The 12,631-nt window shown below is 37.7% G+C and overlaps 1 protein-coding gene across 8 annotated transcripts in view; it reads left to right on the plus strand.

The window, feature by feature from the left end:
- The window catches only part of GRM5 (glutamate metabotropic receptor 5), a 225,956-nt gene that overhangs the window by 187,092 nt on the left and 26,233 nt on the right, over nt 1-12,631 (plus strand). For all 8 annotated transcript variants that reach the window (XM_072326845.1, XM_072326841.1, XM_072326846.1 and 5 more), the window contains 2 exons: nt 1,532-1,700; nt 4,865-4,991. In XM_072326845.1, coding sequence (XP_072182946.1) covers nt 1,532-1,700; nt 4,865-4,991 — 296 coding nt within the window. The remainder of the gene's footprint in view (nt 1-1,531; nt 1,701-4,864; nt 4,992-12,631) is intronic.

A 12,631-nucleotide genomic window follows, 5' to 3' on the forward strand; every position in this document is an offset into this window, starting at 1 on the left:
ACCAGGCAGTTTTTTTAACCTAGGATTGCTTTTCCGTTCTCAGTCTATAGTGTTTGCTTAGTGATTTTCACATTGTTTACTCAAGCTACTGCAGAATCCACTAAAGAGAAGATAAAGAAAAGATGATCACTTCAGGAGTTGCCCAACTTTCCAGACTGTCCTATAAGGCAGGAAGGTGGCATGGTGTTAAGCATGCTAGAACGAGGCTGATAAATCAATTGTAGGCTGCCCCACAAACTTTCTTTAGGACTCTATGGAAGCTAAGAAGAAAGCATAGGAAGGATAAACGTGAACCTGAAAGCTCTGATAAGCTCTGATCTACTCTTAACACTTCTGTTCCCAGATGTCAAAGGACTCCTACCCAGAACCTGCCTACAACTGAGACCTAGGTACCCTTTCCCTTCATAATGGAGCCTATGAAGAATTTAATATATTCTGATCACTCAGGAATTATATAAAAAGGGAAGAGGGTCCTGTGTATGGTACAGAATAGCATTTGATGCTGCAGTGCTGTAAAAGAAAAATATAGGTGCAAGTCTCAGATCTGTTCTTAAACTAAGACCTAATGCCTGGATTAAAAGGCATGAGCACTTTCACTTGCTCAGATATTTTGGAAGCCAGTCCCAGATTTCTGGAGTCTGTGAAAGATGAATGATTCTTGCTACCTCTTCTGGTGTCACACCCAACATGCATCACGCAGTCTTACAGCAGCTGAAGTCATAGAATCATAGATTCATTACAATTGGAAAAGACCTCTAAGATCATGTAGTTCAACCTCAACCCACTGCCACCATGCCCACTAACCACGTCCCTCAGTGCCACATCTGCACAGTTCTTGAACATCTCTGGGAATGGTGACTCCATTACCTCAATGCCTCTCCACTTTTAAAATGTTTCCTAATCTCCAGCCTGAACCTCCCTTGATGAAACTTCAACTACATCTCATCCTATTGCTGTTACCTGGGAAAAGAGTCCTTTCATCCTGCAGGTCTTGCTTTCACCTTACCTGTCTTTATCTATCCTCTCTCAGCAGGGAAATAAGCACATGCAGAGAGTAAAAAGCACTTGATATTGGCAATGAGTACTGTGTTTAGATTTCTCTGTGTCTTCTGTAGAAGGGACCCAGAACAGCTGAGGTTCCCTACTTAGCTCCTTTAAGTGCCTGAAGTTAGAGTAGATGAATCTTATCTTTTTTCATTATTTTCCTTAAACAAATAAACATTCTCAGGAGCTCGGTCACTTAGCCCACAGCGTGTTCAAGAAACTTTTAGAGTGGGAAAAGGTACAAATAAAAAAGAAAAGACTTTGAAGAGAATCAAGGGCAAAACACAACTCTGGAAATTACTCATTTATTTTTAATAATCTTGATTTTGACTTTTTAATGTAATGTGAAACACAGAATATAGAACCATAGAATCACAGTCTGTTTTGAGCGTGATGGGCTCTTTAAAGACAGAGGCTTTTTTCACTAGATCAGGTGATGCTCTTCTAAGCTCATTTGTATCTCCTTTTTTTTTTTTTTTTTCTCAAGATACGAAATCATGAATTTTAAGAAAATGGGGAAGGACTACTTTGACTATATCAATGTTGGCAGCTGGGACAACGGTGAGCTGAAAATGGATGATGATGAAATATGGTCAGAGAAAAATAATATCATCAGATCTGTGTGCAGTGAACCCTGTGAAAAAGGACAGATAAAGGTAAATATATTTTCTACTTATTTCAGTTGTATGAATAGGCTTGAAATTTCCTATCTCTTTCATAGAGGCACTATCTCACACCTTAATTAAAGTGTACACACAAATATATTTAGTTTCTGTCTGTATCATAGTCATCTCACAATTTTCATAAGCTATTATTCTCTTGTACTTCTACATCTGTGAACTGTTGCCTTTTTTATACTTATAATCCAAATGCTTTAGGGCATATATTGTTTGGAATTGGGTTTTTTGTTTGTTTTTGTGTGTGGGTTTTGTTGTTTTTTGTTTGTTTGTTTGTTTGCTGCATATGTTAATAGCATCTGATTCAGCGGTGTGTAAATCCTTGCCTGGGACTTGTCAGTACAACTGCAGGTAATTCATAAATAATAATTGCCACTAATTCAGGGCTAGACATAGACACCTAAACTGGGACATTATTACTCACATCTCACATCTATGGTATCTTCACTGAACATCGGTAACTACTGCTGCTTAGAACAGCAAGAGAAGTAAGTAACTTTTTTTTTTTTTTTTTGATACCTATTTTATCATTTTATTTCTTTCTTAGGTTTTTGTTTGTTTGTTTGTTTGTTTTCCTACCTCTCTGCTGTTGGTGGTGTTAGGAAGAAAGATAAATGATTCTATCAATCATATATTAACTGTAGTGTGTTGTTCTGAAGCATTCCATGAAACAAAGCGACTAAAAAATCAACAGGTCCCTAACTTGCCTTGCAGTCATTTCCTTAAAAGTTTGTGCATTGAGAGGATTGTCATGGATGATGGAATGGCGTGAACTGAAAAAGAAACAACTTTTCTCCTGTGTTAATGTGGCACACTTGCAAATCTGGGAAGTGGCAGAGGCTGATGGGAGGCTGACCATGTTCTGCAATACCAAGAGTGAAACAGTTCTGTCCAAGTCTTGCACAGTTTTAGGACAGTTATGTTGATTTATTCACTGGCTGGTCTTTTGCAGCATCATCAGGTTCCATCAGATCAAATACACTTGTCTTCAGTGTAGCAGGTACACACAGTTAAATCAGGTTTCCAAACTTCATAGGCAGTGGAAATACATAGATTATTTCAAATCTGGAGTTGTTTATCCTCAGTTAGGATTATAAAACATTTGAGAGTAATCTTGATTCTGAAGCACATTTATTTTCACTGTTCAGCCAGGACATTTGGTTCAGATGGAAACAAACTTTCTGCAGACACATGAAGGAAGGGTGAATGATTTGCACCCCCAGTAACTAATCATAGTTACAGTATGTTAGCTTGGTACGGCTACAAGGACATATATTCAAGAGGAAAGAGACAGACAAACACATACTAATTCAGAACTGGGTTACTCTGAGATCCTTTGTAACCTGTGTCCACAACTCAGGGGACAGGAAGCATCTTCAGTAACCTTCAGTAACCTTCAGTAAGTCTCCTTCCAATTTCTGCCTATGCTTTCAAGGATTCTCCCAAGATGATTATCACAGGATCGTTAAGATTGGAAAAGACATGTAAAACCATCTCTTCCAACTGTCAGTTCTTCGCTGTCAAGCCAGTTTATCACACACACACATACTTCAAGCCGATTGTTTGAGAAGTTCCTTATGCTCTACATTAGGCTACCAACTGTGAATCTCAAAGTTTACTGTACAGTCCTTTATCTTCACTGCAATCACAGATGGTGGGGAAAGCTGAATCCTGCCTAACTTCTTGGTGGTTTTCCTACAGGATTATGTTGGAATGAGTTATCACAAAGGAATTTGAAACTTTCTATGTAATGAGATTCTGTTACTCAGCAGTGTTTTGTGGATCCATCTGAAATAGTGGGTAAAATCCAATTTTCAAATAGCCCTATTGATGATGAAAAAGATACAAATTGCACTTTTTATTCGCTACAGCTTTATAAAGAGCAATATGAGCAAGGTATTCTTTTTATTACACTGTTACATTTCATTTATTGAAATTTCAGTAAAAACATCTGGTTTTGAAGCCCTCTTCTAAATTCATTTCATAAAAATAACAAATTTTAACAAGTCAACTTACTCCTCGTGATATAATTAAAAGTATTTGTTTTGAAATTGTTCAGAAATAACAAAGAGATCAGGAAGCTTTATTAAAAAACAAAAACAGAAACAAAAAACATATAAAACAAAAAACCTATAAAACAAAAGCAAGCAAGCAAACAGAAACATACAAACAGCACAGATGTTTTCAATGCCAGAAATGATAAGTAAGGGTCTTGAAAAATCTACATCTCAATCATGAGTATGTAATGACATTTGGCAGCAAATTATAACATGAGAAATCAGGTCAGATGTTAAAATGGACTAATATAACATTCTCATTTCTAGGCATTAATTAGAAATGCAGTAATCTAAATGGTTCCGGAAAGGATGTTCAATTTGATATTTGGAAAAAAGTCAATTTTAACAAATTACTTACAATTGGATGAAAAATAAGCATTGAAAAAAATCTTTGGATAATAAACACTCAACCTCTTTTCAGTTTGTGCCCAGTGCCACGTCAAGAGGTAGTGGGCACAAACTGTAATGCAGAAGGTTCTCTGTGAGCACCAGGAAGCACTGCTGTGCTGTGCGGGTGATGGAGCACTGGCACAGGATGCCCAGAGAAGTCACAGAGTATCCCTCTAGGAGATCTCCAAAAGCTATCTGGACATGGTTCTGGGCACCCTGCTCTGGGTGTCCCTGCTGGAGCTGGGGTTGAGCCACATGGACCCAGAGGTCTATTCCAACATCTGCCATACTGTGATTCTCTGTCATAACACCACACAATTACCAGTATGGAACACAATGGAGTAAATTTTGTGTCTTGGGTATCATGCACTGGCTTCTGTTTGCACGTTGACATCTATGATACTTTTAATCTTGCTTATTTTCTTCAGACAAGAAAAAACTCTTTTTGTGTTTCTGTACCTCCACCTATATTTCTACTGGGTTGCTGGCTTCTTCTGGAATATACGTGGTGTGGGAATGGGGAATTTGGGTCACTTTTTGGATGAAAAACATCATGAAAAGGAGTTCTCTTTAGCAAAACAAAACAAAACAAAAACCATCTTAGAAAAAAAAAATAAAGGAAAAAATAAAAATAGCAATTGGGGCATCACAAATGTACATTTATATTGCTAAATCAAATATCAATTTTTGACTCAGGTGATTCGTAAAGGAGAAGTGAGTTGCTGTTGGACATGCACTCCTTGTAAGGAGAATGAGTACGTCTTTGATGAATACACGTGCAAAGCCTGCCAACTTGGCTCCTGGCCCAACGATGAGCTTACAGGTAAACAAGTTATGAGTGTGCTTACGTTGTCAATTAATATGTTCATCGGCTAAGCTGAAGAAGCAAATGGCAGATACAAGTGAGTATGAGGACTCTTTGTTTTAGTCAGATCAAACCTAGGGATATAACTGAAATCTGAACTCAAACTGGTATTTGTGATCTTTCCTCAAGTTGATCCAGAAGTCCTTGGTTTAATTCAGCTGCTCTCTAAAGACATGAACTGCAAGATCTAGAAATAAAAAATCTAGTCCCAGCATTGAATTCAAAACAGGTTATGTAGCTCATGCCCTTTCTCAAACACATCAAAAAATGAATCATTATTAGAGAAATTACTAAAGAAGGTCAAACTTTATACAGCTTTATTTACCTCCCAAGCAGTTACAGAAGAGCTGTGGGAAACTTCCTTTTTAATTTGAACTAGTTGTGGCAATTATTGCTGCTGAAAGCATCAGTATTCCAAACAGATTTATCTTTGTAGCAGTCCCTTGTTCACCAGATGGTTTGCTAAAACGTAGGTTTCGTGTTCTCCTGGCCATGGTGTAGATCTCCATACTCTTGCAGAATGCCAATTTGCCTCCTTCTGAGGCAAAATTGCTCCAACACTTGTATCCCACAGCCTCTCTTCTTTATGACTAATAGGCAGGATTTGAGTGTTCAGATGCTGAGAGCACACAGGCACTTCAAATACTGTTCAGGGATCAGGTTCTCATTATGGCAGACTTTGCATAAGGGGAGAAGAGACAGGCTTTTTCTTGAAGAGCTCATGGACTCAGTTCACACATAATTTCTGTGGATGAAGTAAGAAATGAATGAGATTAAAGAGAAGGAAGACAATGAAAAATAATTTGTTGGGTGAATTTGTGTAATTGGAAGAGTGTCGGATAGATAGTGTTTGGCCTTTACATAGATTTCTATAAATAAAGTTAATCAAAATCATTCCCTGGTAAGGGATGTTATACTGTGGTAATAGATGAGCTAAGGATACTAATTACTGCAAATAATAATTAAAAAATCATTTAGCTATGAAATTGACAGAGGATTTATCAGAAATTGTCACAGAAATGACAATCCCAAGAAAACTTTTAACTGATAAAACTGAAACAGTAGTAAATTACATTTGTAAACTCTTCTTCGGTTCCAGTCCCCCAGTCCAGTGCCTTCCTGAACACACAGCAACCAGTCAGAAAACCCTTCTCATATCAGGAATAGCATTCTTGTAATGCGGGAATAGAGTAGAATACACTTTATTCCTTGCTGAAACAGCATATATTCATGGTAACAGGACCCCTACCATCATAGCTGCATGGCCCTACAGTTCCCATCTTAACTTAATTATTCACATGATGGTTGGATCTGGTCTTATTTATCCTTGTATAAAAAAAGTCTATTTCCAACTTATCTATATGATATATCAAGCTGTATATTTTTATGACCATATTTATAGACCCAACTTTTGCAGCTTGTAAAATTATCTTTCAATCTAACTTTGTTTACAGCATAAGTTTAGTAATAAATGTCAAGTAAATATAAGGAGAGGGAAGTGTATTTTGATTTCTGGCAAGGAAACTTCCCATTAACTTTTCAAAGCACACACCAATCTGCTTGAAATGTCCCTACATGTGATACTGCAGCAGTCTGTGTCTCTTTGCTGAAAGATAAAGTCATATCTTAGCTAATGTCATCTCCTCAAGGCCACACACAGAAAGCTCATTGGAATAAGTCTTCCTTGCACGGTCAGTAAATTTACCAGCCACGTGACAGAAAAGGCTTCAATGCAAAGCTGAACCTCACTGTCTGCCAGAGATCTGAACTTAGATAAAAACAGTTTTTGAATCCTTTCTTGGCTCATACAACAAAACATTACTTCAGTTTTCTTATACTCAGTGACAGGCATCAATTTGGGTCACAGACTTCGATATATAATATATATATAATGGTTATATATATATTATAATGGATATAATGGTTGGGATGCTGCTTGAAAAAGAAGTTCAGACTTGTTTTTCAGACACCTGTGGAATACCAAAGTTCAGATGCAGGAGGAAAGCAGACAGAAGGGATGCAAATGTGTGTAGGAAAACATTATTCTCATAAAAGAAAAAGAGCTGTGAGATCTCAAGTACAGTAAGGCTTAGTAAGTCCAAAGGGAAAGATGAGTGGGAGGAAGAAACTTTCTTATTTTCTTTGGTCCAAATATTGATGCAATCAGTTTTTTCAGTAGACTTATGAGAATGGCTTTTTGGTTCTCCAGGAACCCACTGACTTTGAGAACATGATCACCTGCATTTGGAAGGGATGCCTTGGGAAAACTGAACAAGTTTGTGAGTGGCTGTAGGAATATCTTGGTCTTGTTATCTCTAGGGTTTTTCTGAGGGAATTTTTGAAGGGAAAGAGACAATCATTCCTTTTTTTCTGTGATTTGGGGACAGTAGAAACCATCAACAGGAACGGTTTTCTCTAGTAACCTCAGGGACATCAAAGAAAGCAGATGATATTAATTAAGTGACATTCGGATTATCTTCAGGTGGTTTTGACATTTTCCTCACTCTCTGTGTACTCCAACTATGCTGGCTATTTGATTTTCTTGATTAGATTCAGATGAACATAGTAGCCATTACTGAAAAGTTTTCTTTGTCATTCATGGATAAGGTTAAACATCAGAAATATACATTTCTGCTATAGATACAAAAATTCATTCATCTAACAAAGTTCAGTATACAGTCTATCCAGTATAGCAGCTTTATGGTCTTGTCTTCATGTTTGAAAATGGTAGGTAGGAACTGGAGTATCCAAACAACACCTGAATGGCAAGAACTAAAAAAGTGCACTCCACCTCTACGTGTCAAAACACTTAATCATGATCTGACCTTACTGACGCTTTGTCCTTTTAGCAGCCTGCGCTTTCCTGAGCCCAAGCTTGTACTTATATGGATTCATGGAATCATAGAACCATAGGAGTTTCTTGTTTTCCTTTCCTGACTTCCTATACCTGAGGATAGAGAGCTCTTGTGCTCCAAGAAAAGCTTCCTTTGAGATCTGCCATCCCTGCTCTGCTCTCTTGCCTTTGAGAATGATTTCCCAGGGGGGTGTTGTTGACTAACTCCCTGAAAAACTGGAATTTGGCTTTCCTAAGATTTAACACCCTGATTTTACAATTTGTCTGTCCAGTATCCCTCAGGGGTGTAAATTCCACCACTGCATGGTCACTTCAGCATAGGCAGGCTCCAGTGCTGATGTCATCAGTCAGTTCACTGGCACTGGTCAGCAACTGATCCAGCACTGCATCTCCCTTGGTGGGGCCATCTATTGCCTGGCTCAGGAAGTTGTCCTAGGTGCATTCCAGGAGCCTCCTGAGTCACTCACAGCTCAACATGATACTTTTCCATAGCTTGTCAGGGTGGTTGAAGCAAGATGAGAGCATGTGATTGTAATGGCTTCTGTAGCTGGAGGAAAAAGGCTTCACCTTCAACGTGCTCTGCTTGATCAGGATTTCTCACTGAGAAATGAAAATGAATGCCTCCCTCATCCTGAGGACATTGCTCACACTGCCAACAAGATCAGCAGGAAACAAGTGGTGCCAGGAGCCCTGAGCATGTCTGGTGCTGCCCAGTTGGGACTCAGCATAGGGATGATGCTGGTTCTTCCTGTTTGCTACCCATCCTTGCTGTGATGTAGGGCTCTGAAAATTGAATATCTCATTCATCTGGATCCTTAGTGAAATAAAAAACAAAAACAAAAACAACAACAACAACAAAAAAAAAAAAACGTTATTCATATCTGTGCTTGAAATATTATCTAACAGTAACTGCTTGTTGCCATCAAATGCCTTTCTTCTACCACAATTCATAATAAAGTTGAAATCATTCATAATTTCGGTAACTGCCAGACAGTTGTGAACATGAGGCAGAATAGCCTATGCTGACATTGATTTTGCTGCTGAAATATTATTAAGAACCTACTTTTGATCATAATTCCCAAGGCTGTAATTCAGACAGATGTCAAAAGAAGGTCACAATTTTTGTCAGGTTGTTTCCATCATTATAGATGCACATCAACTAAGATGAATTCTGATTTTCACCCTAATTTCACAGGAAAAGTGTTTTTCCTTTTCCTTTCCTTTTTATGCCAAAGGTAGCCATTTCCATAAGTCATTCTCACATCTGCCTTTTGGGAAAAGCAGATAAGAGTGAATTAATTGCCCAGGTGACAATATTATGACCAGGATTTCTGCATTAAAAACACTACATTTAAAACATGGAGCTAGTATTCTTTTTTGTGAAACTCAAGTCAAAACATTAGAGTTAGCATATAAACTGACTGAACTCCTACAGTTCATGAGTTGTTCTGATTAGTCTGCATATTTGTTTAATTTAGGAACCATTCTCCATTTGGTCGTACAGTAACTTTAATGAACTATTTTAAGACACATGATGGTTGTTTAGGCTTGGCAATTGAACTCCTGCTATCTATGACAAAAATTAGATAAATAAATAAATAAATAGAAGAAAAGTACATCTTTTGTTAAGGGGTGTCTAATGCCACAAAAATATTTAGAATTTACAAAAAACAGAAGTAACTTTCTGTCAGTTTTACTCTCCGTATGGAGTGTTAATTAACTTTTGCTCATGATGTTGACTTATGGGATTTCCCTGAATTCCCTTCACTTTTCAGACTGCATCCTATTTACAAGCCTTAATCTGTCATGTTTACCTTTGGAACTAGTTTAATTATGTGTTTCATATTGCCTGCCATGAAAGAAATTGTCATTTTTATGGATGGTGAAGGTACAGTAAGCTCTCTTAGGCATCAAGGCTATAATAACAAATTAAGACAGTGTCATGATTAAATCCCCTGAAAATAGGAATGATAACAGAATGCTTCATATCTGTGAACTCTTAACCAGATGAACTAATTTTAAAGCAATATGAAATATCAGAAGTGGCAAGTTTAGCTCAACAGTGAGAACAGATGCTACTCATAGACGACGGCAAGGGTCAAACCTTCAAGAGCTCTCATCTCATTTATAGCACCATTTAGCCCATCCTTAGAGAGGCAGATATTCTTCCAGAATATCAGATTGTTATTTCTTTCCATCCCAGGAAATCCTCAGATATTCTCATCTGTAATTTGTTGGTGATTTTTTTTTTCTTTTTTAATGCTCCTTGCACAAATGTCTTCCCGAGCATGTTGAACGGAACTCTGATATTTTATATCTATTTGTCTTGCTATTTACATGTATATCTAGTACTTAGCTCTCACAGTCTGTGTCTCTGGCCAGAGAAACATAGATATTGTTTTATGTCAATTTTACTGATGCTCTGGTCCCAGAAGCAGTGAATTTTCGAGCACAGAGTACAATGACTCTATACTGCTCCAAATTGGATTTGCTCCTAAAAGCTTTTCCACCAGCCAAAGATTGCCTCAGCCCACTGCAGGGAATACAGGACTGGGCCTGCTGGCTCTGTTCTAGTTGGAGTTTCTGAGCCAGCATGGAAAGAAGACTTTCCAGGTGCTTGGAGATATTGATCAAGAGTAGAGGTGAGCTGTGGGATGTGATCTTGTCCAAATCACCACTGAGCACACAGTTATTTATGGGATGGGAATGAGTTCTTTTATTATCATTTTCAGCATTTGCCTTGGTATAATAATGGCCATCAAACTGACTGTACAGTGACTACACCATTCTCCCATATTTTTTTTACTTCATTTGATCATCTCTTTCTGCAAAGTGTCATTGTCAGAAACCATTAGCTGCAAAGCTGTTAAATGAAAACCTCACCAATCATTTGCTTTATGAAGAATCTCCAGTCTTCAAATCTTAATTGAAGAATAAATAATTGCACATCTTAGCATTCTCCTTGCAAAGTATACTCGGTGATGGAGAATAAAAATGGCACAAGTTTCAACTCTTTTCTCAGGTATTTTATTAAGAGAATGTAAAAGGGTAATAAAGCAAGAAAGGCGTGAAATAGTTTTAAACCAGCAAGAAATGTTTGGCTATGATTTACCTCTGTTGTAGTGTTAGAAACTGTGCACAGGTCAGCCTCTGCATCATTGTCTGCAGATAAAGGCTGGCTGTCAGACAAGTACATTAGAAAATTCCAGTCCAAGATGCATAAGAATCAGAGGCTGGTAACAAATGGATTCTCTGAAATATTCATTATATCTGATAAAATCATAGAATCATAGAATTACATAGTTTGGAGGGGACCTTAAAGATTACCCAGTTCCAACTTCCCCAGATCCAACCCCCCTGCCATCCAACCTGGACTTGAGCACCTCAGAGATGGAGCATCCACAGCTTCTCTGGGAAACAGTGCCAGGGCCTCACCACACTCTGAGTAAACAATTTATTCCTAACACCGAATCTTAATCTCTCCTTTTTTAGTTTAAAGCCATTCCCCCTAGTACTATTGCTACCAGACTGTATAAAAAGTCGGTAACCCCTCCTGATTGTAAGCTCCCTCAAGTATTGGAATGATGCAATGAGGTCCTCTCAGATCCTTCTCTTTTCTAAGCTAAACAAGCCCAAAAAACTTCTTTGGAAAGAACTCCAAGAGGAGGGATATCTACTTACCCCAGAGAGTGCTTTCTGCTGTTCACCCTTCTTCTCTTAGTTGTATAGAATGATTTTAATGATGTCATTTGCATGCTACATTAATCTTGATGAAGTTAGAATGAAATACCTTGTCTCCCTCAGTCTGAATAAGAAAACCTTTTAAAACCAAAAGAATGAATGCTCAAAAGAGTGTTTCATGAAAATCTAAATGTCTTTATTACATTAAGAGAAGGCAATAATTTTATTATTGCAACAGAAAGCTTATCACACCAAAGCAGTTAAAATACAAATGGCCAATTAATCTTTGTTTACTTATCAAGGGCAAAATTCTGTTACACTGAAGTGATACAGATAGGTGTCTTCTGCCTGCAGTTATGTCAAAGATTTGGTTACCCTAATTCTGCTAATTTTTCTGCAGGAATATAGAATTATCTGCATCACTACTAAAAATACAGATGTGAATGCTCAGCACTCCATCCCAAAGGAGTAAAATTTGTTTACCCTCTACCCCGAAACAGGCTCACATTTTTCTATCCAACAGTCCTAAATTTTGAGGTCAATTTTAATTTGTAATAAAGGTTAGTCAAGGTAACTAGCTAGTCAAGAACACTGTGGAATGAAAAGCCTTTGGTTTTCAGACACTCTCATTTATTTGATTTATTAGCTTCAACTCTAATTATATTGTATTATTTTGTATTATGGTGTGTTATCTTGCATTTCGACATCTTATTTAGTAAGTTAGTTTGTTTCTCCTCAAATTGTTTCTGCTGGTCAGGCCCATCTCTCTTTCCTTTTTTTCCCCTTATCCCTTCCTGGGGGTGTGGGTCCCTGGGTCCCACTGCCTCACTAATCACGGAACTGGGCCTAACCAGCCCATAAATCATTGATAGACGGGTACAAAGAATGACTTGTTAACCTATACAGAAACTGAAAAAAACAAATATCCTTAGAAGGGGCTGAACATTTTTAATTCAGCTTTGATTCTAATTTATTGTTATCAGTTTGATTTGGTGAACTATATGAGGGATTAATTCCTCAAACGTCTTAAAAGCATGAATGACAGATAAGGAAATCAGCGCTG

The sequence above is a fragment of the Excalfactoria chinensis genome, chromosome 1 (assembly GCF_039878825.1).
Source record: "Excalfactoria chinensis isolate bCotChi1 chromosome 1, bCotChi1.hap2, whole genome shotgun sequence".
Lineage (NCBI taxonomy): Eukaryota > Metazoa > Chordata > Aves > Galliformes > Phasianidae > Excalfactoria > Excalfactoria chinensis.